The 26218-nt window shown below is 39.6% G+C and overlaps 3 protein-coding genes and 1 long non-coding RNA gene across 13 annotated transcripts; 1 reads left to right on the forward strand and 3 right to left on the reverse strand.

The window, feature by feature from the left end:
- The first annotated feature begins 1947 nt into the window (after positions 1-1947).
- LOC112275287 (uncharacterized) lies at positions 1948-7161 on the forward strand. Of its 7 annotated transcripts, none has more exons than XR_016500076.1 (11): positions 1948-2318; positions 2551-4111; positions 4614-4684; positions 4824-4917; positions 5041-5139; positions 5269-5361; positions 5624-5743; positions 6107-6210; positions 6349-6421; positions 6579-6708; positions 6868-7161. XR_016500076.1 is itself a non-coding variant. In XM_024505529.3 (10 exons), the coding sequence occupies exons 2-10, from the start codon at positions 3053-3055 to the stop codon at positions 6639-6641; spliced, it is 1776 nt and encodes a 591-aa protein (XP_024361297.1). In that variant the 5' UTR covers positions 1948-2318; positions 2551-3052; the 3' UTR covers positions 6642-6921. The 7 variants fall into 7 exon arrangements, 1 of the variants encoding a protein (XP_024361297.1); XR_016500078.1 differs by having other exon boundaries at positions 2551-4108; XR_016500077.1 differs by having other exon boundaries at positions 1964-2205.
- A 968-nt stretch (positions 7162-8129) lies between these two features.
- LOC112275289 (uncharacterized) lies at positions 8130-13173 on the reverse strand. Its single transcript, XR_002967683.3, has 3 exons — positions 9389-13173; positions 8723-9260; positions 8130-8419 (listed from the first exon to the last, which is right to left on the reverse strand). It is a non-coding gene; the product is annotated as an uncharacterized LOC112275289 (long non-coding RNA).
- A 1863-nt stretch (positions 13174-15036) lies between these two features.
- Positions 15037-18685, reverse strand: LOC112274992 (uncharacterized). Of its 4 annotated transcripts, XM_024504904.3 has the most exons (9): positions 17689-17741; positions 17422-17507; positions 17182-17310; positions 16732-16799; positions 16207-16287; positions 15857-16023; positions 15634-15687; positions 15418-15485; positions 15037-15294 (listed from the first exon to the last, which is right to left on the reverse strand). In XM_024504904.3, the coding sequence occupies exons 4-9, from the start codon at positions 16738-16740 to the stop codon at positions 15197-15199; spliced, it is 477 nt and encodes a 158-aa protein (XP_024360672.2). In that variant the 5' UTR covers positions 16741-16799; positions 17182-17310; positions 17422-17507; positions 17689-17741; the 3' UTR covers positions 15037-15196. The 4 variants fall into 4 exon arrangements, 3 of the variants coding, with proteins under 3 accessions (XP_024360672.2, XP_073386337.1, XP_073386336.1); XM_073530236.2 differs by lacking the exon at positions 16207-16287; XM_073530235.2 differs by lacking the exon at positions 17689-17741 and having other exon boundaries at positions 16207-16236; positions 17422-17510.
- Positions 18686-21575: 2890 nt separating this feature from the next.
- Positions 21576-25957, reverse strand: LOC112275288 (protein SGT1 homolog B). Its single transcript, XM_024505530.3, has 10 exons — positions 25668-25957; positions 24580-24649; positions 23969-24093; positions 23662-23857; positions 23259-23355; positions 22963-23031; positions 22695-22830; positions 22494-22570; positions 22183-22287; positions 21576-22034 (listed from the first exon to the last, which is right to left on the reverse strand). The coding sequence occupies exons 1-10, from the start codon at positions 25840-25842 to the stop codon at positions 21927-21929; spliced, it is 1158 nt and encodes a 385-aa protein (XP_024361298.1). The 5' UTR covers positions 25843-25957; the 3' UTR covers positions 21576-21926.
- Positions 25958-26218: the final 261 nt, after the last annotated feature.

A 26218-nucleotide genomic window follows, 5' to 3' on the forward strand; every position in this document is an offset into this window, starting at 1 on the left:
TCAAAAAATATCTATCTAATTTGATACTTTATAGAATTATCTCTATACAATACTACAATATATATACATACACATGTTAATTTTTAAAAATATCCAGATTTAAAATCAACTATTTGTTTTCTTTGAATGGTTATTATTTTATGAAATAACTTACTAAAAAATTAAACATGTGTAATTTTAACAAGATTTATTGTATTAAAATATTTCTACTTAAAAAATAGTATATATATATATATATATATATATATATATTCTTATAAAAAATATGTTATAAATTCATAAATATGTAATTTAATTGTTTACATTAACAAAGTTGTTTTGATGAAGGCCCATCATTATACATTTAATATGCATGTATATATATATATATATATATAATATTATATTAATACTATCACTATAATTTTTGTTATTCCTACCAAAACTTACCATTTATAATATACCATATATATGCTTTGTCAATGATATTATTAAAAATAAGTTTTTTTTATACTAATATTAAGAAATGATATTAAAAATATTTACAAAAAAAATTGTTGGAATAAAAAAAACTGAGGAAATATATCAAGTGAATAACAATGGTAATAGCAAAAATTATAATAAAATTAGCATTTCTCTCTCTCTCTCTCTCTCTCTCTCTCTCTCTCTCTTTATATATGTATATATAAATACATTTTATATGTATAAAATCACATTTTAAATCTATTTTCTATCAAACAGTACTAAAAATTCTAAGATATATTTTTCAAAAGTTGAAGATAAAATCAAAGAACTTATCAAATTCAAAGTTGTATAACTAAGCTATTTTTCAAATAATTGTTATTGCTAAGTTGCTCTAAAGCTAGATTTATTGATATTTTTAATTATAATTAATATATATGAAGGTGGATATGCAATAGTAGAATTTTATATATATATATATATATATATATATATTTCTTTTCTAGCATAAAACTATTGATAAGGAATTTCCAATGTTAAGATTTGAACCATTGACCTCTTTAAACCATCTTTACAATACCATCAAATGATTAGTCTTTTCTATTTAAATGGATGGATGCTTGCCTCAAACCTTCATCCAATGATAGAATTTTATTTCATATTTTACTTATTGTTATATGGTTATATATTTTTTAATTATATATAAAATTATAAATAAATAAAATATTAAGTTAATCCCAACTTTTACTAAATCAACCTACCTATCAAAACTATCATTATATCTCCTTGTGTCTTGTCCCTATTTACGTTCTTAGCACATGTGCCACATCTCAACATCCCTCTCTTTCTCTCTTCGTATCCTCCCCCCTTATCTTTGTTCTTAGTCTTTCTTCCTTGTTCCTTATTGCATATCATTGTAAATAGTAATAACAATCTTGAACAAAGATGTTTTTTATAAAATTATTTTGGGACTAAATGTTGATGATATAAATGTTTATAAAATGTTGATGATATTATATTGTTATCTTCTAATTGCAATTAAAAAATAATACATCTTGTTTTAATTGAAACACTGTTGGATTACTTGATTGTGTTTTGTATACCTATAGAACCTATTGAAATAGACATCATGTATAAAATCCATTGATAAAGGCTTTGAGGTTTAGGATTGGTTTCTCAAGTAAGAAACATAAATTGTTTTGAAAGTTGTATATCTTTTTCTATAAAATGGGAATGGGCATTGGAAACAAGAACAAGGGATGGATGTTAGGAAGAAGAATGGAAACAAGTGAATGTAAGGATGGGTTTGATATGTGGGTTGATTTAGTAAAAGCTTGAGTAAATTTTACATTCTTCTAAATAAAACCACATGAACAAAAAAGCACAATAATAAGAGATAGAGGGAGGGAGAGAAGGTGGCTTCGACGAACTCAACGGTCCGCATCAGCCATAGCCAGACGAGCAGAGGCAGGAACTACAAATGACGGGTACAGTGGCTATGGCGGGAGCACTTTAAAACCCAAGTACCCTCCACTAGCGCTCTTTTCCTGCGCCTGCTCCCGCCCGAAGATCTGCACTCGGTGTGCGAGCGCGCAGTGTGCGTTACATTCTGGAATTTGTGGTTTCGTTGGTCCTCAGATGTGATGACACTTTCTTAGTATTGTGTCGAGGAGCTCGGCGCAAGGGTTTCCGCATTCCTTGCAATTGCCACGCATTGAGATGTAGTCAATCACGCGAGATTGTTGTGCTTGGATTACGCTCGCGGTGAGTGGCACGAGAGTCTAGGGTTTCGATGAGGTTTCCTGTTGGATGCTGGACGTTGTGACTTGGTCGCGGAGAGCGTTGTGTTGCAGCGTTGGTAGAAGCAATGCTCTAGGGTGTGTACCTGAAATATTTTGTTGATTCCTCTTTCTTTTCTCTGTTTTTCTTTTTGTCTTTTTTCTTGTTTTGGCTTTCCTGTATGCAAGTCCGTTTTTCTACTCTGTGCGTACAGATTTATTCGTTACGGATCGATAGTGTCTTGAACTTGAGCAGTGAAAGGGGTTTGTGCTTGCAGTTTTCATGTGTTTCTTTTTCCGTGGTAGCAAAGTTTATTGGTTTTCTGCGCAGGGGCTACGTTTCAATACTGCTTGAATGCAAAGGACTTCGCAATTTGTAGCTCAATCAGGGTTTGGTCGCTGGGCTACAGAGGACTGGCTGTGGCCGGACTAGAGATCGTATATGTCGGCTCCGAGGAAATATCATTACATTGACAAGGGCAAGGTGGAGTGCTTAGTAATTTCTGATGAAGTATCAGCATGTGTACCATGTGGTGGATCATCATGGTTTAAACTTTATTTTACGGAATGACTTATAGAGGTTCTTATAGCACCGCACGGCGCGCGTGCGTGAAGGCGCGTTTCGGGTTCTAGCGTTGATGCGAACGAGGGAGTTTCAGCGTATTGAATGCTGTGCTATTTATCCGAAGATACTGGAGCTGCAGGTTGACATCTGACGGAATCTTAAGGAACTGCTGCAGGCATTTGCCGTTTCACACCTTATTTTCCCAGAGTTGAATATACGTGACGGAGTGATCAATATTTGATTCTGGATTAGATAGCTTCACGCGGACATGGCGATGGTGACTGAACCAGCTACGCGGAAGCGGGTGATTAGCATGCCGCAGTCAGAGAGAAATCCCTCTTGGATGAATAGTCCGTTTGTTCCCTTTACTCCTTTTGGGTTGGCCAATAGGTCCGAGATCACTCCTCCTTTTGAGAAAAGACTAAGAATTGTAGAAAGACCTGTATCCACCTTCAAGTGGGAACCGGATCTGCCTGGGACTCTGCAGTTTTCGGCTGGAAGTGGTTACAAGGATATTGAAGTGAAAACACCGTTGCCTGCAGCTTGGCAGTGGCGTCCATCACAAAGAGTATCTCAGGATTTGTTCACCCCTCCTGCTGTCAAACATTCAGGAGAGAAGTACGAGCTTGTTAAAAAAGAACTGAAAGAGCGTAATTCGTGGTTCGCAAAACTTGATCGCTCGATAGGGTTAGCTGAAAATGCCCTTGATATGGTAGGAAGTCCAGCTATGGGTCTAAAACTCACTTTAGCACCCACTGAATCATACTATCAGAAATATGTAAACGTAAAACGCGAGTTGGAGGATTATAAACGTGTGGTGCAGACCGTGAACTCTTTTATTCCTCTTAGCTCCAGTAGCAATAGCGCACCATTTTCACCTTTGAAAAATATCAGACTACGAGGGAGCAATTTAAAACAGGGCCCAAGGAATCTGTACAATATGCAAAGAGAGGTTGCTGGTGAGCCCGGATGGAGTGGAAGTTTTTTGAATCATGGCATGCCGAATGGAGTTCTGCACAGAACCCTTACAGACGATGAGGCTGAACCTGGTAAAGTCGTTTCTCCACATTCTAGTGCCCAACTTACATCTGAATCAGGTGCACTGCAAGACCAGAGTGAAGTCCATGTGTCGAGGGATGATAGTAAAGCGGAGCTTTGGCGAGCACTCTATGATAGAACTCAAGATCCTGCAAAGCAAGCTCAAAGGGAGTCACGAGAAAAGGACATAGAAGATCTCCAGGATTTATATGCACGATTACAATTGAATCGAGAAGAGGATAGCATAAGACGACAACAAGAGCGTAAAGCAAGTAAAAAGGAAGAGGTGGTATGTCGTCGTCACCTTTGGCATTTGTGTAGTTTGGATTATTGCATATTTTGCCTCTGTCGGTAGTGATTTACTACATCATGTGTATTGAGTGTTTTTCTCAGTATGTCTCATCCTTGTTGCTCCCACTCTGAAGAAAATCCTGGGATCTTCATGCTTAGTATATTGTGCTGAAAATCAGTATTTTTGGTTACAAGTTTGAGTATACTCATGTTATTAGGTCCTCTAGAAATCAGCATAGTTCGGTAGGTAGTCTCAATTCTCTCTCCCACTCTCTCACATATACACCCAACAAAGTAAAATGAATGGCTATATTACTTAACGAGAATTAAAATGTTAAACTCTCAAGTTATGCGGTGTGCTAGATCAGCTTATGTTGAAGCTAAATTCAGGATTTGTGTGTTCTGTGTCATGAGTGCTCCCAACCGTACTTGAAATTCAGCAATAAACTGTGGAGATGTTTCTAAATTAATATATCTTTTCTTATGGTTTGTGCTGTCAGGGCGAAGCTTTTATTCCGTTGCCCATTGATGCCGAAGAGGCTGTGGAGGATGCTTTGTATAACGGCAACAGGTGCTTATTTCTACCATGGTGTTGCACTTTCTAGCAACGTGTACCCGAGTAAGCTATCTTTTTTAGTAGTCATCTGCTTTTGGATAATTTTTCTCTATTCTAATACTAAGTCGTCATCCGGCATGTATTCTGTCAACAGGCATGAGTTACTTATACTTCATGAAGAGACAAACATCGAGGTGACGAGAGCCATCATACAGTGTTTGGTACCGGGTGCATGGCTTAACGATGAAGTAAGTGATTTTAGCAACCAAATGTAATCACCTGTTACTGTACATTTGTCCCTAATTGGCTAGCCGGGTTCGACACAAGTGGTAATCTAATTCTTATGTGATGTTTTTACGGCACTTGTGTAGGTTATCAATGTTTATATGCAGCTTCTGAAAGAAAGGGAGAGTCGCAATCCAGACAAGTTTTTGAGATGTCATTTTTTCAACACTTTTTTTTACAACAAGGTATTTTCGTGTCTACAATAATTTTTTGCAGCATGCTGACAATATGTTGCTATGTTGCTTCATTCGGTACATCAGATGGGTTTTTCTTCGTTTATTCCATCGGAACTGACTGCTGTGGTTTTCATGCAGCTTTTCAAGGACAAACGTAGTTATGATTATAAATCAGTTCGAAGATGGACCACACAAAAGAAAATTGGTTACAGCCTTGCAGATTGTGATAAAGTACGTCTTCGTTCCCTCTTTGTCCAAGGTCACCTGGTGTGATATGTCAAGTAAAATATTTTCTCTGTTTGGGTGCACAAATGTATATATCTTTTATTATCATTATGATATATTTGATCTTTTTTTGGAACATGGTATATTTACAGCATATTTCTGTAAATAATTGTGTTCTGAAAAGAGTTTTGATTCGGTCAATATAATGATATTTTTATTTTACAGCTGTATGAATATGAAGTGGATAATGATTTTTCCATTTGTGCAGATTCTTGTCCCAATTCATCAAGACATTCACTGGTGCTTGGCAGTCATCAATATACGGGATCAGAAGTTTGAATATTTAGACTCATTGAAAGGTCGCGATGAGACTGTTCTTAAAGTACTTGTGAGTTTTCGCCCCACAAGCGGTTGATGTGTAATGTTATAATTTGTTGTACGTGAACACTAATATGAGAGAAACTAGGAAACATACTGCTTGGCCTCCGCGCTTCTATCATTTTGAGTATGATTTGAAAATATTCAAAAAAGAAACTTTCAGCTATTGATTATTGTCTGCATAAGTGTTGAGGTTGGTAATTTAGTAGTATGTTTATCCTATTGAAAGTTCGTTTGTTTGAGAGTAATAGGACGAGAAATGGTTGATAATGCATAGTGCAGATGGAGGCTGGCATGGAGTCTATGTTCGAGTATTATGTGATAAAGAAAGTGTTAGTTAGGCCTGTGAACCCTGTGGGATTGTTTTGGTCAGGCAAAATATTTAGTAGACGAGGTGAAGGATAAGAACAACCGTACTCTGGACGTAAGCAAATGGGAAAGCGATTTTCCGCAGGATATTCCGGAACAACTGAACGGGCATGTATTTGAAATCCTCTTCGTCAGAGTTGATGTATACGAAACACATATTATCATTAATGCGATTAATGTGTCTAAATTCGAGTCTGAGATTCTTCATCATATGATTTGACACGGGTATTTATTTTTGTGCTGCAGTTGTGACTGCGGAATGTTCATGCTGAAATATGCTGACTTTCATGGCCGGGGAGCTCCATTATCTTTCACTCAGGTCTTTAATACAACTTCAGCTATTTCATATACTTTCTGTGTTTGTCGCTCTTCAAATATGTTTTTCCTATTTGTCGTCAAACTAACTTCCAGTGGTACGGCTAGACGTACATTAGCCGTAGAAACTGTTCTGAATCTGACATTGTTTTTGGTGGCAGGAACATATGGAATATTTTCGGAGGAGGACAGTTTATGAAATATTACAGAATGAGGCAACATGACGGGCTAGGAGAGTGTAATAGCTTCGTGCAAAATGACCTCAAGTTCCTGCGCTTAGATGATATTCTGGTACGTGCAATGAATCATTTCTCGTGCGAGCAACTTTGTATTCTGTGAACATTCAGACCATGTGAGAGAACGATATATGACAGCGCGATTTTTGCCTAGTAATGAAAAAAAAAAAAAAAAAAAAAAAAAAAAAAAAAAATCATGTGCTTGACCATGCAGATGCAAAGACCTTGCCTAGCGGGGATGACAAGCTTTCGAAGGATGGAGGTAGAATGGTTGGGATACATTGTGTTAAGTACCTGCATGTCATGTACAAAAAAGTATACCATGTCATCATCCTTCAATTGTCGACTGTAGACCAAAACATCTGAATGCAACGTCTGAAGCATCTCTGAATCTGTACACCCTTCAGAGTTTTTTCGTACGAGATTTTCCTCCAGAACGCTCAGCGTCTGTTCTAGAAAGACGCCTCTTGTGAGGCCATTCATCAAACTTGGTTTCATTTACAAAGTATTTTTGAATTGAATGCATACTCGTGGGTTTTGAACAGTAGTAAGCTTATGAGTTGTGTAATATGCCGCTCATATGCAGGAACATTAATCAAAAATTGCATTTTTTATTTTTATTTTTTGGTTCAAATTTGAATTAGTTTATTAACGTGAAAAGCATAAGATCTTGAGTAAAGCGGTGAAAACAATATAAATACCTAAATCAACTTTACTTCGTAAAATAATCCAATAAATAAACCCATACGTTCAGGAATAGAATTAAATTAGTCAATTTTAGTTGACCAATATAAGCGCAGGACATAAACCCACTTGAATCTAACTTAAGTAAGATTGACATCTTCGATCTAAATCTACATTCGAAAAGCACAACAGCAATAAACTAAAACAATAAATAGTGGATAAAATAATTGATAAATATATTTTATCTGGTTTACTTTTTAATGCTTGAAATAATGTTCAATATAGATACGAAATATTTATTTATCGAGAAGAAATATATATATGCTGATATTTTCCGATGTTTACTATAATTTGGGGTAATTTGTCACATAAATTGAAACCAAGATGTTCTGAGAGAAATTAATTGTTTAGGGGATTATTTCTTAACAGAGCATTTCAACAACAAAACCAAATTTCATACATATCTCTTACAAAGGTGACAACATACAGTGTAGTCAAAGGATATGGCATGTGGCATTTTCTACAACGTTGAATATTTAACAAGAAAATGTACGTTGTTATAGGCATAAACAGGAACATAGGCTATTTGATTTGTTCTTCTGGATTTTATGTCACTATATTTTAATCAATGAATTTGTACACGAAGTTATTGGTATACTTTAGTTTGGTGAATTGTTTGATGATGTAGAACTAATATTAGGTTAATTTTGAGATTTGGGTTAATAATTACTGAAAGGATTGAATATGAAATGTAATGGAACTATCTATGCATACGATATGGTCTGAAAACTATTTCAATGGGAATGTAATTTTTTCAATTATGAACAGAATTGAAAAGTGTACAATAATATCTAAAATAATTTCAGACTAGTGAATATAACATCAGTGTTGTGCGAAACATGTTGTCGCTACTTCCGATGTAATTTGTTCGCAAATGTGCGTAAATGTACGATCGAACTTCGAAACTGTTCAAAAACAGTTTAGTAGGAATTTTCCGGATAGGTAATGGATTGTACTGGCGTACACGTTTCTTCACCTTTTCAGGAGTCTATCAGGCACTTTCTTCATTATAATAATTTTTGCTGCAAGGCACGATATCATTGTTACTCCACATTGCATTTAATGAATTCATCAAAAAATGCACATCTACGAGAAAGATTGTTTCACTGAATTTGAAGGACTACGATTGGAAGAATTTGAACTCTTAATAGTTTACATTCTCAAGTTCTGTCTAACAATGCTCTACACGCAACCTGCGGTTATTACTACATTAGGAATATACAACTTCTTTCCATTTTGATGAGTTTTTCCTGCAACTCAAGTTAAAAACAAATTAAGTATACTTGACATAACTGTGCAGAAGTTTCTCCCTACCCTATACCCACCTTTGAATGTGTATACGTAATCACCAGCTGAGAAATTTAGCAGGCCTCCTTTTCCAGGGGTTCAAGTGTCCACCAACAGTTCAGGGAAAGCTCAGCCTCGCTCGCAGTTGGAAAATAATACTCCATGCTCATCACTCCCCTCCTATCTGCTAACGATGACTTCATGAACGCTGCTACATTAATTAATCTAATAAGATGTGGTCTGCAGCAGTCAGTAGGTACTAACGTTGAACAAATAAACAAGTTGATACAGGTAGCAAGTCGTATATAGTGAATAAGGTGTATACTGGCAAAATTGTAACAAACAAAAAATTAACCAGAATTGTTCCAAATCATATCAAACAAAAATTCAAATCAAGCAAATTACAAACATAGCGATCCACGAAACCTGAACATTTAACGGAGGAGAAATGTGGAAAATAAAATATCCATATAGTTGAAGATCTCATGTCCAAGGTCTGCATCAAATGGTCACAAACCAGAAACCAAACATCCTTCAGAGATTCAACCGCCGCTCAGAAGTCCATGACAGATATGCCTGCATGTGAGTAAAATAATCATGAAAAAGCAAAATGGTTGTTTAAATAAAGTTGACGCTTTTGAAACGTGCTTGTAATGAGAGTTGCGAGAGTAACAATTGTTGGCATGCAGTAGGTACGCACGCACCCGCATTCTCAAACTTTGGAAAAGAAATAGGGTTTAGATAGCCTGTAGACTGACGATTATTGCGGCTTCGATCTTCAATGGATTTAAAATACTCCCCACATGCTCCAATTTCAACGAATATATGAACACTTCGTCAGCAGGACATTGTAAAGATTGGGTCACTACCACACAGAAGCATCTACAATGTTTGAACCTATGAACTATGTAGTGGTTCACAGAAAAAGAGAAGGGACCGAAGTAGAGTAGAAAAGGGTTTGAGTGAAACTCCTCTATGCAGATAGAAGCGCGTGCGAATATACTAATCGGGCTTGTCGACCCCAAGGCTGTTTACTAATGCCACTCCATAGCGTCGATTTTCCATATCATCGGTGTGTAAACAATAGCTGCCAACCAATTGCAGTTCACTGGTGAACGCATACACATGAAACAGACGCAATACTGGAACAGCGCGAACAAGTACCCAATTGACTGAAAGTGAAAACTGTAAGAAAAGGTTGCATATGCCCTGTCGTTTCGGACGGATTGGAGTTGCAAATTAAATGTCTCCACCGTCCCTTCATAATTAGCAAGTAACAAATGGATGGCTTCTTAAAGGAGAATGCCAATCACTGCAAACCAGAATCATCACAAATACATGAACCATTTCTGTGGAGAACGGGTCATAGAAATGAAGAAAGTCCGTAACAATTCGAAAGGGTGGGAGACTCCTGTGTGCAGGTTCAATCTTGAGCGAATTAAAATACTTCAAATGTCCAACGCACATTGCTCCAAGTGGTTACTTCGAATAAGTTGACGTCAACTACATTCATTAGCATGAAAATTAGGTCACTGGCGAATGCCCTTCCAGGGATAAACAAGAAATGACGGTGCTGACCCTTAACATCCAAAGAATTTAAGAGTTCCAGATTGCCTGTTGAATGAAGACATGCGAATTAATGCTGAAGTCAACTTTAAATACTCCAGATGGCATTCACAACCAACTTTTACTCCAAACCTGTCATCGAAACAGTTGAGGTTCTACAACGTTGTTATAGAAAACCATCATTAATAAATGACAGCGTTGAAGAATACGAACGGCTCATGATACAAAAAATAGCCAGAAAACGAGAAGTCAAAGTAAAGATAACAACTCCCATGTTCAGATTTCACCGGATCCAATTATTAATTGAATCCTCCAAAGAATCCATCCCAGTCTGGATAGTTTACTCCCCACGTGGTGTGAATCGCTCATTGAAATAGTACGTAGACATTCACTGTCACCCAGAGGGAGACTAAGGGTAAAAATCTATGCAGAGAATAAACACATCAAAAGAACAGCGCTAATACACAAAATTCCCAGAGAAAAGAGAGGGTTTCAGGTAGCCTGCGGGTTGACGACGCGTTCGATCTTAATCGGTAAATGAGTTAAACTTCTCCGTTCACCTTTCTCGTGCAGAGAAACTCTTAACCTCTACCTCCGGAGCAGAAGACTCTTCTCACTGCCAATCAAAACCATCAACAGTATGTAAACTAGTTCACTGCGAAGGATATTTCTGTCAATGGAGGGTCAAACAGAGTGCGATGGGGTTGCAAAAACTCCTGGGAGAAGACTGGTCGATGAGCGAATTAAAATACTCCAGAAACTCCATCCTGTTTTTCTCAAGAGAATCTCCACGACGAAAGTAGCTCCTTGAGCTGATGAGAAAACGTCCACTGTCAACCGCACGAGAAGCAGTGGTGAACGACTGAATAGGAAATCAGCACATCCAGCAAAACAGTGCCAGCATACACCCACAACCCATGAGAAAACGAAGGTCTCAGGAGCATGTCAACTGATGATTGACTTAATGTTGATCACGAGTTGAGTTAAAATTCTTCACCCTCCACAACCATCGGTTATCTGAGCACTTTAACTGCGGCATCAGCACGGATTTCGGCCACTGCCATACAGAATCATCAGAAATATTTGAACGACTTTCCTGTAGAATGTAGTTCTTTGTTTAATCATAGACTGAAAAACCTAACAGAGTGAAAGGTTACAAGAACTCCTGTATGAAGAAAACACCGTAAGCGAATTAAATAACTCCACATGCTCCACTTGGGGTTGCACGAGAAACCATCCATCCAGCGAAAATTTCCCATTCCGTCTTGATGTCGAGATTCACTGCCAATAAATTATAGTTCACTGGTGAACGGCTGTAGAAGACATGTGCATGAAATGAACAGCGCAAGCATGCACTCAATTCCGATGAAACTAAAGGGTTATGAAAAGCCTTAGGTTGACGATCTATTCGAGTTTGGTCTTCAACCGAATTAAAATACTCCACACGCTCGACTGTCAATATTTGATTTAGTATCTTTTCTTCAGATGCCGTTGGAGATCTGAATCACTGCCATTCAGGACCATCAATGACGCACAGACCAGTGGGAAGTGATTCGTCATTTAAAAACGATAAGTTTTAAACAAGGTATGCTAAGGATTTCAAAGTTCACAGTTTTCGATATAATCATGCGCGAATCCAGACACCCCGAATGCTCCACCCACGCCTGCCAAATGAACTCTACCCACATCGGATAATAACCACAGAGTCGTGGTGTAGGAACCCGCTGCCTGGATGCAGCAGTTTGCAAGTGGACTCACTGAAACCGAACGAATGAAATGATCTGCAAGGGAAAAGAAAGCCAATTCCAAAAGAATCGAATCCACATAGCCTGTTGAATTTTTCCCAGTTCGAAATCGGTATGCCTATCGTCCACTGCTGGTAGTCACTCGATCCGTCATTCGATCAGAGATCTACCTGATCCGCTGCCATCCAAAGCCATCAAAAACCCACAACTTCACTGCAGAAAATGTGGTCACATCTCTAAATAAAAATCAAACAGAGGTACATGAAGGCCTTCTGAAACATGTGTGTAGGGGGGACCACAAGCGAATTAAATTACTCCATTTGGCCATCCCAGTTCAGCCCATGGTCGCTGCCGAAGCCTCTTCGCAGATATGATGTCTGCCATCCAGAGGAAATTCAACAAAGAACTCGGTTGATATATTTGTAGCCTCGTCAAGAAAACATGGCAGATGTGAAGCCAAAACTACAAATAACCGTTTAGAGTTCCTCGAAATTAGCCTCTGAGACGGGTATCTCCCACCGTGCAGCCCATGGATGTCATTTCTAAGACTGCTTAAGCCCGCCATTGCATACGTCCCACGCAAATTCCCAGCGACACGCAGTTATGCACTGTCAGACAAACCCGAACCACCCTTAACGCAAACGCATACCATCCCAACGCAAAACGAGGGAAGAACCAAAACCCAACTCAGTAAGGTTTCAGATGAGCCTGTTGTGTAATCTGTCCGATCGAGAATGCTCATCCACCCTCGCGCAGACGACTCAGTTTCACAACCCAACTCCACACCCTCTCCACATCCGTCACCATCTCCTTTGTCTGCCAATCACCATGAACCCATCGTTGAAGCATCACACCAACACCACCCACCAATCAACTAACAAAACTCGAAACCGCAACGAAGTAAGTCGACGAAAGTGCAAAGAGCCTGTAAAATGATGCACGTCGATCCTTTGAGCGAATTAAAAACTCCAAAACGTTCTCCGCCACAGCGTGAAACCGCTGTCACGCCGCGACACTGAAAACCCAGCGGCCAGACTCTGGGGCTATCAACAAGTTCCAGAACAACCTACAATTGCGACAATATCGACGACAAACCCTGAATAAATAGTGACTTGAAGACAAATTCTGGGCGGTGGAAGGCGAGGGCCAGATCTGGAGGGTTCCAGAATTGGTCGAGAAGGATCAGCGAATGGCTCAATTAGTAAGACGCGCTTGTTCAAATACTTGGCCCCCCTTCTCGTTGCTTCCCGGGCACGTCTTGACCCGCCGCCCGCGATTTCTCCCCCCCAACCCGCGCCGGTCCCCCCCTTGCCGAGTCATTGGACGCTGAACCACCTCCCTTCTGATCCATGGCGTGGGCGGATATGGGTATGGTCGATATTGATGAATGAATTATTACGTGGCATCGGATGCTGGCGACCGATAAATCCCCTGGATTTTTCAGCACCAGCTGTCGTACGGGGCGTGAAACCGTGTCACATGGCAGGTCACGGTCTTGGGTGACCGCGAGCTCGCCGCATTGGTTTCTCCCGCCTTTTGCTCCATGAGTTCCAATGTTGGCACATCGTCCAACGTTTTACTTTTACTTTTACTTTTTCTATTTGTGTATTTTAAACAAATTTACTTCATTTCGTTGTTTGTTTGTTTATATTGTTTCTTGTAGTGTTTTTTTTTAATAAATCCCCTTGTTTGAATATTGTTTCTAGCAAATGAGCGAAAAATCAACCTTTTCTAAGTTGCACTCTGTTTTAGAACTGAAGTGTGTTGAGATAAAAATATAAATAAATGACACTTGTTGGTTATTGGCACTCAACAAGTTTGAGGTTTTACTATGATTTTTTTTGTATTTTTTACTGTAACATGTGCTAATTTGTATATATATTTTTCACACGTAAGCAATATATTTCATGTTTTTTTTTCATTTTTCATGTTACAGTTTACTTTCACGTTTATTAGCTTTAATTGGGCATGTGTAGAGTTACTAGTTTATAATAAAAACTGTGTAGTTAAAATAATAATCATTAATCATATTAATATGTTAACACAGCAATTGTGCCTATTATATTTTTTGTATTTTTATTATTATTATTTGATAAATTTACATATATCATGCACCATGGCAACATCAAAAGAGGGGTGATTACCCAAATTCTTATTTTACAATGACTAAAACGACAACATTTATTTTTTTATTTTCATTTTCCAAGTAAAACTGGTGTTACAAACAATGAAGTCTAGTTAAATATTGAACATGTCAGAGTCAAATTGTTAATGTGCAACTAGTGTAATATTAGCCCTATCATGTGAAGTATTGCTAGTGTTCATACATAAAATGCATGCACACAAAGTGACGACGGTGAGGCTATTTCATTGTGATTTTTGATGAAGAAAATGAATTTATGGGTTTTATACTAGTTCTAATATTGTGTGGTTTTGAAGCTCACGGCATAAATTGATGAGCACTGCCTTGGAATTTGCTCAAGAGGTCTTTCTATATGATTGAAGGTTTCATCAAATGAGGTGTGGCAATTGCACTCTGAAAAAAAAAGAAAAAGAAAAAGAAAAAAGAGGATGGAGACAGTAAAAGATTACGGAATAGTTAGTAAGAAAATGGAGGCATGGGATGTCCTGAAGATTTGTGGACTCCTTTGCTTGGGTTGAATGTTAACATGAAATATAATTTAATAATATTTTTCCTTTGCCTGGTCACCACTCAGTGTTGTTTCTCCATCAACGTCTCTTCTCATTATTGTGTCAGTGATAAAATTTGATTGGCTTCTGATGTCCACAAAAACATGTCACCACTAGGCGCAAGGTTATCTACAATAACAAAGTTTTTGCAGCACATCATGTTTTCATTAAAACATCCATCACAAAGGACAACGAAACAACGCCCAGCATGTGGTACCATGGTTTCATTCCAGCGGAACTTTGGGGTTGCCGATGAAGAAGAGATATTTACGGACACAAATACCCATGCTCTGCATACTCATGTCGTTCAACTGTAAAACCAATATCCATTGCACTTGCACGACTCGAGATAACAAAGAATAGCAGAATAAATCATCGTGCTTGGAGACCACATAAAGACCTGTTTTAGAAACTGTAATTCAGATTTATGATCTTGAATATACAGGGATGGCTCAACTGCAATGTACAGTTCAGCCACCTCTATCCACATGTCTTCAGATCCGACCTGAATTATTCCAGAAAGTATCGTTTCCTCAAGACAATTTGTTTCGTCGCATTTTTGTGAGAAGTAACCTCATAGACTCTGCGTCGGTTGCAATAGGCGCTTCCTATATTACACAGTATCACAACGAGAAGCCATGAATCACTATTTCTGAGGTGATAATAAACCCATAAATACATTCCATGTACATAACAAAATAATAAAGGAACACACTCATAACTGATCATACCTGAAGCATCAAGACAAGGTATTGCTTCTGAGAAACGGTTTAAAAGATACAAGCATATTCCATAATCCCTGGTCAACGCCACCCACAAGATCAATAGCCAATCGTCACAGCTTTGGAATACTTTCTACAAACGAACACATAATATATACACAAGTTCGTAATCCTACTAAAAAAACTACTCGACTGAACTGTAAAGATTGACCTATGGTATTGTACCTCTTGAATGACACCTGGTCGCAAAATCTTAGGTAAACAATGATGCATAGTGTGCTGCAAATAGCAGGATACGAAATTAACGGATTAACATTGAAAGAAGCGGAGAGCATGAGACTTGCAGGGGAAACATCTAGCAGAGTACATGACATCGAGCTATGAACTTCTCAATGTAAAACAAGATATGAAAAGCTTAAATCACAGTTCGTGGATACGCTGAAATCACCTGACGGGATCTTTCCGTTCAAAATACATTCGTTTCAAGTTCGATAGAAGGCGTAGCAAGAAGACTCGATTAGTGATGGATGTGTGCTTCAAGAATTCAGGATTGATCTCCACCAGCACACCATAAACTACAGATAACCTCTCTTCAGCGTCCTGCAGGAAAGTGATCTGCCAGACACAGAAAAAATGATCTTGAATTTATTATTCATCCAAATAGTGCTGTGCAAAAATCCTTTAAAATTGCCAACGTGCACATAGAATTAATATCAAATAGAGATGCACATTTAGGCTACCTTGACACTATCCAAGCAACAAGTGATTCAAAGATTACCAAATTACAAAGAAATTAACCTTGCCATCTGCGTGTGCATCGATGAGGAACTTCAGACCATCACCAATTGAGCGACACATGAAATGTGCAGGTAAATTCACCTCAAACCATGCCCAGCAGTAACAAATATTCTCAGCAAGCTTGGTCTTCGCAAATTGTACTTAAGAGATGTATTTTTAATAATTAATCTGAAGTCAAACGATATGCCAAGCTACTATATATATATATATATATATATACATATATATATATGTGTCAAAGACATTTATCGAGACAACAATATCATTTGTGATTCCTTCAAAATACATTCACACTTCCGGTTCATTCTGGCAATGAAAAAGGGTGGAAAGAAGCTCTAACTTCTAACCAGGAAACGCAGGGTGTACAATGTATCCACATCCAAGTGAAGGCTGATTGAAGTCTTGAGGACTATACATTATATTAATAGAAGAATTAGCACGATTCATATGCAAATAGACACATTCATCATCAATGGGACCATAAAAGTTCAAAAAATTGGAGAAAAAATAAAGTTGGGTACATACCCCTCGCATTAGTAAACCCACACGTTAAGCAAGTTCCATGTACACCAAAGACATTGTAAGCGGTAATCCTGCCAATCGAAGTGGACCAAAAGTGCGTTACTTCACGGAAAATGGAGAACCAAGACACTCCAGCGCAGCACATGAGTTCGACAACTAGGTCATAAAAACAGTAACGCAAGCATGCAACACTGCGGCTAGTTGATTGTTATATTTATTCTATATGATCTAGCAAGGTATCTGAAAAAGCATTTATAGCACACCTCGAATATGCCCTTTAGACTTGTAACTACAATTGCGGATTAACGAAAACTTTTAGTAGGTCTACATGCGGAATTTATGAGCACTTCTGAAATGCGACAAAGGACTCATGCGGGGATATATGTAAATCAATCACATCCAAATTCAGAGTAGGAACATTAATGGGTACGTAAGATGACTGTTTGGTCGTACCTTCTCGGCTCTCTAACACCATGTTTATACATGAATTATCAGGATCAAGGTAGTTTATTTCACCCTTGTATCCTAGTTCATGATAAAGGTACTTATTGATGGTATTGATCATTCGCATTGTGTACCGCCCTGCATGAAAACAATGAACCATCATTAATATGGTTCAAGCATGGAATATGCAACCGGCTAGCAACTCACTGGATTTATCACGTTTCTAGGGTAACTTAAAGCAGAACGTACCACCAGTAGACGGTAGCTGAGGTTCAAGTGCAGCAGCCATCTCATCCATCTGAGTTTCGACTTCTTCGGCACTGATTCTTGGGTACCTACAATGTCCAAAACCCCAAACAACCATTAACAAACTGTGGTAACTACAGCTACACACTGTTCAACATTAAATAGTTACTGCCGGCCAGTGGCTTGTAATTAATTTCAGCAAATCCAGACACTTTATAACTGATCGAGAAATAGAAAGCTCGAAAGGAATATCAAACTCCCGAATCTCACCTGATTCCTAGAAGCAGATAATCTCCCTCATTAATAAAAGAACAATCAGCAAGCTGTACAAGAGCCCACCAAAAATATCATGGACAAGTGACACCAGATTGGTCCACTGTAAGCGATGGAAGTTAACACTAAAAAGAAAAGGAGGTGCTTCAGAGAAGCCAAACTATCTCATATGTTTCCAGTCTATCGATATGCACAACATTAAGTACTACCAAATCTAGCCCGAGGAATTAAAAAAACTAACCAATTTCTTTTCAAGTAGACAGCGATATTATCTCGGATCGTAGGAAGAAACCAGGAAGTGACTTACGCATGCTGACCCACAAAAGTCGCAGCCCGGATTAAGTTGATCTCTTCGTCAGCCTTTGACTCTTCTGCCCTGAAGATATGTAGAGCTCTCATCCGACCCTGTAAATGATACCGCACATGTGGTTACACATCAGATACATTCAGCGATCTTACACCGAACTGCTTGAGCTATCAGTCACGTGTAAAATTCCCAACATGCAGAGAGCAAACCATACCGTGTATATGAACAGCTCAGACTCCAGTGAACCCGCTCTAACGACTGTTTGGTCTGATCGGGGACTTGGAAAATCATTGTTAGTACCATTTTCCTGGGGGAGATCACTGGAGACATCATTCCTCTCATCTTCTCCTTCAGCGCCAAACTCATTATCACCATCATTCAATCCTTCTGAGCCACACCAACACGTGAAAATTCGTGACTTCTTCTTTAATCCCCATGCAGAACCAGATCGATGAACAACTCCACACGTTGAAGCAGAAGACGAGTTACCGCAATAAGAGTAGGTCAACCCATCCTGGGTTGATCCCCCAACCAACATCCCTCTGAATTATCAAGCAAAGACCTACTGCAACCTACATTCGCCAGTAAGGTCTTCCTTCTCATTAAGTGGTAGTTATTTTCTCTAAGCTTGAGTCGCACGAGCCAGCCTATGTCGGAATATGAAACCCACCTCCCATTCAAGCCTTGGTTAAGCTCGCATTCAGGCCTTGGGGAGCAGCTGCTAACAGGAAAGACATACTTGCCTACGTGGAAAGTCTGCACCGATGTAGCCACGGCAGATGATGAGAGTGGCAAAGACGCTCTTGAAGACAAAGTCACAGACAAGATTCGTGCATTGCACAAACCACTGCAAAGGTTCGATGAGATGGGCGAATGCGGAAGATGACTGCGAGCAAGGTTCGTACAAGCTAGTTCCATTGATTACGCCGCACCACTGATAAACCTCTAGGAACTATATTCTTGTGCCAAACCTTCGGCTATACCATGCTGGACGAAGAAAAAGTTTCAATTGAAAGACAGGAGTATACATCCAGTTCCCGTTGCAGAAGGAGAAAACGCTGGCCAGAAGCTGGGTACGCCGAGCTCTGATAGAGAAACAAATTTGAATTCAAACTATCTTCAAGTAATCACAGACGGGGACCAACTTGCAATCCGGCCATGCTTATCACCCCATCATTGAATTTCATGAACAACTCTAAGCTCATATAATCGTTCAACACAAGCTCCGCTCAATCCAGAAAAAAGTACCAGATTCTACCCGTGCGGCAAACAATGCGACTCTCTCCGCCACCAAAAATCTCACACCACCCGCCAAGAAGATAGAAAAAACAAAAAACAAAACAAAACAAACAAACAAACAATCAAACAAACGCTCATTCCCGCAGTTCACACCTCCAATTCGCAAAAACTCTCTCCCCTGCAGAAATCCACGCCTACCTGATACGTAGGTGAGGTGGTAACTCGTCTTCTGCTTCAAAGCTCCCCAAAGCCCGCCTCACTCCCGCATGCACTCTTTAATCCAGCGAGACTGGTGTGCGTGATCACCCACTCCAGCTGCTGCAAAGCACCACAGGAAGCCATCCATCCCCTCGTCCAAGTGTGAGCGGCAAAGAGAGAAATGGGATTGAATGATCGCAATGGATTCTCAATCCACCTGAGTCAGGATGCACCCGTCCTACTGGGCCAACAGGGACAAAATAAAACACACACACACACACACAAACATACACAAACACTACACACGAGAAGACAAGCACAATTGGCGATTACAGTGACGATCGGGAATCAGGTGGCAATGGATGAGTCGGAGAATTCGGCTGCCCTTCTTCTTCTTCTTCTCCTCCTCCTCCTCATCAGTGCCAGTGAAGATCCTCCTCGCTGTCTCGATTAATGCGATGTTGTTTTTTTTGTCTATAAGGGCTCTGCACAAGTGCTATGCTGTTCTATACACCTATATGGGAACCGATCCGGTGTATGTCACTTGAACTTGGAGCGTTCCGCGGGAATACTCATGAGCTTATCTGCTCACCCACTTCCTTGGATTGTTTAGGGTACTATCCATGTAAGTGAGAGTCGCGGTTGACGACTTTGGAGTGCTTAATTTTAATCATATAATGCATGAAAGAAACGTTACAAGATGGATACGCAGAAAATAAAAAAATAAAAAAAGAGCAAATAGAAAACAAAAGAAACAAACAAAATCAAAGAAGAAAAAAAATTCTATATATATATATATATATATATTTAAAATCAAATAATAATAATGAAAAAAAATCCAACAACTACTCCATAACTCTAATGACTACCCACAGGTCTTCATAAATCATGAAAAACACAAATAACTAGAAACTCGTTGAAAATCTTGAGAACCTGAGAACAAATGCTGGCAGTCATGCATACACTATGCATACACTCTACAGTTCAGAGAAGTACAAAATCAACAATAGAAAATTTCCTAAAAATGTTCGATCCCAAGTGGGTTTTCCAATCAACACCTCGACGTGCAGCGGAAAGCATGCAAGCAGGGAAAATGCGGTGAGTGGAGGTGATGGAGTGTGGGTGAAAGAGGGGGAGAAAGGGAGCGGCAAAAACAGACGCAACAGAGAGAAAGGGCAGGTAAAGAGAGAGAGACAGACGGGTGGAGTGAAAGACATGGCGGGGAAGACACATCCGGTAGAGGGAGGGAGTGAGTGCGGACGGAGGACGGACCTGCATCGGTGAGACGCGAGGCGACCCTGAATTAAACTCTGGGTTTCATCTTTGATTCCCTCCTCGCAACGGACACAACGACGGTTCCAAACAGAATTCTAAAAGCTGTGGAGAAGTAGGGTATCGATCCCCATGCCCCAAGCACACTGTGCGAGCGCCCTTCCACTTCAGTCACTTACCCGCAGCCCGACAGCCATAATCCTCATCAGATGGTGAAAAGGTATCAGCGAATCACTTTGACTCTGTTTTGTATTTCAGGCTAAAGCCCCCGATAAAGGTGGAGCACCACCGTGTAAAGACATACTCCGGCATGGTTACGATCGTTGATCAACCGCAGAGTAACTGATGTTGGTTTTCCATGCTCTCGTGAAAGGATTCCAGATTAACGTGCAGGTGTTTGTTGTGATAAGCTTTGCTTAAATTGAAGCAAGTACTATCCGTCCTGATTGCTCTGCTTGTTAAATTTACCAGAACATAGTCAATCATAAATAAATAGAGCTCACCCTCAATTTCGTGGACTCTCTCAAGGTTGAAGAGAAAAGTCCCGTGGTATTGAATGCAGGTGGAGAAGATGGGCCTATATCCGAAGCATTTCGGACATGAAATTATGTGTAGAGAAGAATGCGGTGGATGAATTTGAACAGGACCCACTTTTAGAAAACATCTCAATTGCCTCACTACACACTTTTTATTTGAGAAGAATTTCATCAAAATTGAGAGATACAGTCTGACATTTCTAGAAGGCGGAGTGGTCACTAGTTCGATTTGTGAAGGAGTGCGTATGAATATGTGAGTTGGAATCATGCCTCACAGCAATGCATGTTTAGCAAGTTAGGTTGTAATCCAGGTTAGTAGGATACGCTGAGGATCACTCAAAACCGAAGTACCCATAAATCCGTGAGGGACAAATACACCGTGAATGCATACAAACAACCTGACGATACCTCCTTGCCTTGTTTCCCATACCCAGATCTTCGGCAAAACAAAAATCTCTGGGTATCGCTAACCTAGGATGAGGAACTCTATATTTGCTATATTTCAAGTCACTAGCACATTTCAGAACTTTATCTAGATATTGATCATTACAACCTGCCTATGGTTGACTCATTAACGTTGATAACAGAACTTTCGACTACCCATTCTTTTCCCCAACAGGTTCCCCCCTGCGAATTCCAAGAATCATGCAGTGGTTCATGAGCTTGAGCTAATCAGGATTGCACTAAATTTCCCACTTTTTCATATCCATTCCTGTTGGAGCACTTCCTTCGACCTTCTTCTTGCCAACATCCTTCCAATTTGTGGAAAGTACTGTCCCATTTGACTCCACCTGTTCAAACATAGTGAGATGCAGTCATCCCAATGTAATCAGAATGAGAACATTCCTGCAATAAAACATGCATATTATGGCCTACCAATATTACTTCAAGTCGGGAGACAAGTTCAAAATTGGAAACAATATGGAAAAAGAGACATACGAATGACTTATTCATTGCCCGCCTTGTATCCTCGTCAGCACTCGAGTATATATCTCGAAACAACTTGTTAAGAGCTGCATCCCCCTCTAGTTTTTCATCCTTCTCCTGCAAGGATAGACACCCCAAACGAAGGATTACTACAATATCTAAAAGGTAAAAAAAATCGTTGAAAACAAGACTGTCTGAGAAACCTCAGGCTCAGAAAACTCAAAGACCAAGTGCTTATAACAAGTAAAGTAACCGAACGCATGTAAGCTGAAGCTTCACGAGCTCTGAGTTTGCAAGCTTCAATCATTGGCCTGTGGACATACTTCTTTCTTCACTTCAGCCTCAATCCTGTCCCAATCCTTCGACGGCTTTTTTGTGGATGAGGGATACTCCTTCACATCTGTGTCCCACACACAGGAGAAGTAAGAGTTATTAAGCATACATAGGCAGTCTCTGTCATCAAGTTGAGCATCATATGTTAAATGAAGTTCGAAATGAATCGAAGTAAGGAAACGGATCAAGACCTTTCTTGGTGGCTACTTTAACAGTTACAGACTTCGGGTCGAACTCCAACTGCTTCCACTGCGAAGGGTCCGCCTTGGCGAGCTTGATCTCCACCTTAGTGCTGAGTAAGCTGTAACTGCACTTACTCGGAACAATCTACAAATTCCAAGTTCGCAGTATATCAGAGAGAGGCAACATGTAGCTCACAGAGACTGAACAATGGATATCAAAGCGGCTGAATAAAAGAAAAATTGCACTATAACGAGTCTCAAAGAGAAGAAGACATACCTTGCCATACAGGCGAGTCTGAAAAACGTAAGGCTCCTCTGATTCTCCGGCCTTGATGACCACACTAAGCTGCAACAGAAGTAAACATTCAAACCTAAGCTTAATGTGTAAATTTAAAAATAATAAGACTCGGTTCAGAGCTTAACATACCCTTCCAATCTAGAGAACGTTAATACCACCGTTCTGACCGCTTGTCAAACTAAATCGCAACACATACCTTTAAAATTGCAAGAGCATGAAAATAACACCTACAATCATGTAGGTATGTAGAGACATGCAGCTAAAACATGACTTACTATTTGCTCCCCAAAGTCGACTTCCAAGTCCTCCTTTCTGATTTTTTTTGCGAAGATCTCAATGGAAGTATAAGATTGTGACTGGTACCAAGTGTGCCTGCAGAGTAACAATCGTCCAAAGTCTTAGGAATAGTTTTTGTTTCACAATAATGACATCACTTGATCCTAAGAAGAACCTCAACCGCTATGATGCAGATTTTGAATCGGCAATGCAATTATAGATCACTGTATCGACCTTAGCACAAGAAACTCATTCTAATTAAATCATATTCGTAACTTCATAATAATGACAACAACCGCTACGGAATATTGTCTATGTAGAAATAATAAGTTTCATTCACATCTACATCATTTGACATTGTGGAGCATCACGAAGTAGCGCAGCTGTTGAACAGCATCGCACCTGTATTTGGGGGGTGCAGGTGAAGCAGGCTCAGGTGCAGGCACTTCGCTCGAGGAAGGCTCTTCCTTCTCCAACGATGGCACAACTTCAGAATCTGCAGACCGTGTGCTTGTCTCCATTGGTTCTGCTACCTCTGAGGCACTACTCACCGTAGTTGCAGCAGGTCTAGAGGTTGCAAATACTTCAGTATTCTCCTCTACACACAATTACAATATGTGAATACGTAAAAAACTAATTCTTTGACCTTGCATTTTCGATAGAAATTAAAAACTTTATGAAAATCATTTTCGAAGGATATGAACAATACCGCTTATCTTCGCATCACATTTAGCTATCCAAGTCTTGAATGCAGAGATCGTTGGATCCAAAGCGGCTCCTGCTTCAAAGGATGCCTTCGCAGTTTCATACTCTTCAAGATGGAAGCATGCTATCCTGTCCAACAATAATAGTTGCGTCCATGTGATCGTTGCGTTAGCTTGAGCTCAATCAACAGTGTGATAAGTTAGGGTTTACTGAAACCCCAAAGCAACCATAGAAGGTCTCATTTTAAACCGAAGCAAGGTACTTCCCCAATTCTCGCGAACCTCTTGGATAACTGTAAAAACGGATAGAAATGTAGCAATATTATGTTTGTAATTGTGGCTTCTCTTAGTGAAATTCTATCAACGATTAAAAACATTACCGTGCAACTGAGGTCTAATATATTCTAATTGATTGCAAGAGTAGGAACATCGATAAAACGATTTTTTACCAAAAAAACATCAGCAAGGAAATACTGCGCATGCTACTAGTTACGCTGTAGCGGAGGCATGTAGAAAATCTTGTATCATTTCCTCCGATCGTCAAATCATGATACGAAGACGGCGGCTGAGTACTAGCAAATCAAAGAGTAAAGAGTAATAAATAACAGCAGAATACCCTTTCCGAAGAAACGCTTTGGGTGCCTTGGGATTCAGTTCAATAGCTCTGTTTGCATCTGCAACAGCATCTGTATCAACCAGCATTTGTCCCGCCTGATCAGTGTTGTAAATTGAGAGATTCTTGGATCACACAAAAATTGTTTACGCCAATTATTTCAAAAAAAAGAAAAAGAAAAGGACAAATAATCAGTTTAACTGCAAAAACTGGCAGAAATCGAATTCCTATCTACTAAAGACACTGGCGAACCTCAAGATTCTGATCTCAACCCACTTAATAAGGCTAACATTGTTGTAGAAAACGAACAGTGCACAGATAATAAAGAAAATTTCTAAATATAACAAACACGAATCGCTTGAACTGACAAAAAATACAAGAACGACAACAGTAAATTTGACATTTTCAACGACATTTCCAATATGATGGTAGATGAAGTCATCAAATAAATATTCGAAGGTCACACTAGCTCTCCTTAACAAGATCTGGCTATTGGTCCCATCCATTTGTAACTTTCTAAACTCGCAGCAGCATGATATTTGAGCACACAACATATTTATCAACGCAGTAACCAACACTTATCGAAAACAAAACATTCTCTTCATAGCTCAACAGCTAAGATGCTGAAACCATTTTGGTGATTACGATTGGAAACCAAAATGCACAAGTAGATATATCATTTCCTTCTATCTCCGATGCATAGATGATATTCGTATTATTCGTCTAAAAGCGTATGTAACGAGGAGAAGAGCGTGGAATTGATGATATGGTTGTTAAGGTATATTGATCAGCGACTTATCTAATTAAAGACCTGAAAGATTCTCTACATTGAATCATAAACAAGATAACTGCTCCTGCGTGGATATGTTTTAAAGACCATTTCAGCGAAGAGAAACCAAAAAACATTTTTGACATTCAGATTCAACCTGTCGACGAAGGAAATAGGGCTACGAATACCTAAACGTATGATCAGTTCTCCTAATGCACCACTCTCAGATCTATCGAGATATAGAGCTATTTCTATGTATGTCAAGAACCACTGACACCCTGCAGTCTACCTAACTGAACTCCCACCAAAGTTCAACCATTACCGGTGTAGTTCTCGAGCTTGGTGTGAGCCGCGGCGCGACTACTGAGCACTGTCGCATTCGCAGGTTCCAAAGCCAAAGCTTCCGTGTAAAGATTCACAGCTTCTTCGTAATCCTCGTCCACGAAGGCAGCGTGCCCTCGCTTCTCAATATCCTCTGCCATCTCAAAACCCACCATGATGGCCCAAGACAATACTCCTCGACCAAGCCCCCTCTAAAATTGCAGAAAATTGCAGAAACCCAATAACTACACCAGGGTCGCGACGAAGACACCCCAGATTTCCTTAACGCGAACTTGAAAGATGCGAAGATCAGACACGCGACAAGGCCGTTTTCACTCAGCGACTGCGCACTCTTACCGACACCGTGAAGGAACCGAACACTCTCGAAGGCCCATGTTGCTCTGCTAGTATTGCTGTTTGGGTGGAAAGAACCACCTTTGCAGGGTACACGCGTACCCAATGCGGGGACCGGATAGAAATCGGTGCATACATAAACTATGTATATCAACCAGTTCATGAACAAGAACATAAGCACCCAGTCAAGGGTGCCCT

The sequence above is a fragment of the Physcomitrium patens genome, chromosome 22, assembly GCF_059467195.1.
Source record: "Physcomitrium patens ecotype Gransden chromosome 22, ASM5946719v1, whole genome shotgun sequence".
NCBI lineage: Eukaryota > Viridiplantae > Streptophyta > Bryopsida > Funariales > Funariaceae > Physcomitrium > Physcomitrium patens.

Coding starts and splice junctions, on each gene's coding strand:
- LOC112275288 (XM_024505530.3), bottom strand. CDS start 25,842: ATGGTGGGTTTTGAGATGGCAGAGGATATTGAGAAGCGAGGGCACGCT. Junction 23,356..23,661: donor CCTGCACCCCCCAAATACAG/GTGCGATGCTGT, acceptor GTTACTCTGCAG/GCACACTTGGTACCAGTCAC. Junction 22,831..22,962: donor AGACTCGCCTGTATGGCAAG/GTATGTCTTCTT, acceptor TGGAATTTGTAG/ATTGTTCCGAGTAAGTGCAG.
- LOC112274992 (XM_024504904.3), bottom strand. Junction 16,024..16,206: donor ATGCACACGCAGATGGCAAG/GTTAATTTCTTT, acceptor TGTGTCTGGCAG/ATCACTTTCCTGCAGGACGC. Junction 15,486..15,633: donor GACCAGGTGTCATTCAAGAG/GTACAATACCAT, acceptor GGCGTTGACCAG/GGATTATGGAATATGCTTGT.
- LOC112275287 (XM_024505529.3), top strand. CDS start 3,053: ATGGCGATGGTGACTGAACCAGCTACGCGGAAGCGGGTGATTAGCATG. Junction 4,685..4,823: donor GCTTTGTATAACGGCAACAG/GTGCTTATTTCT, acceptor TTCTGTCAACAG/GCATGAGTTACTTATACTTC. Junction 6,422..6,578: donor CTCCATTATCTTTCACTCAG/GTCTTTAATACA, acceptor TTTTGGTGGCAG/GAACATATGGAATATTTTCG.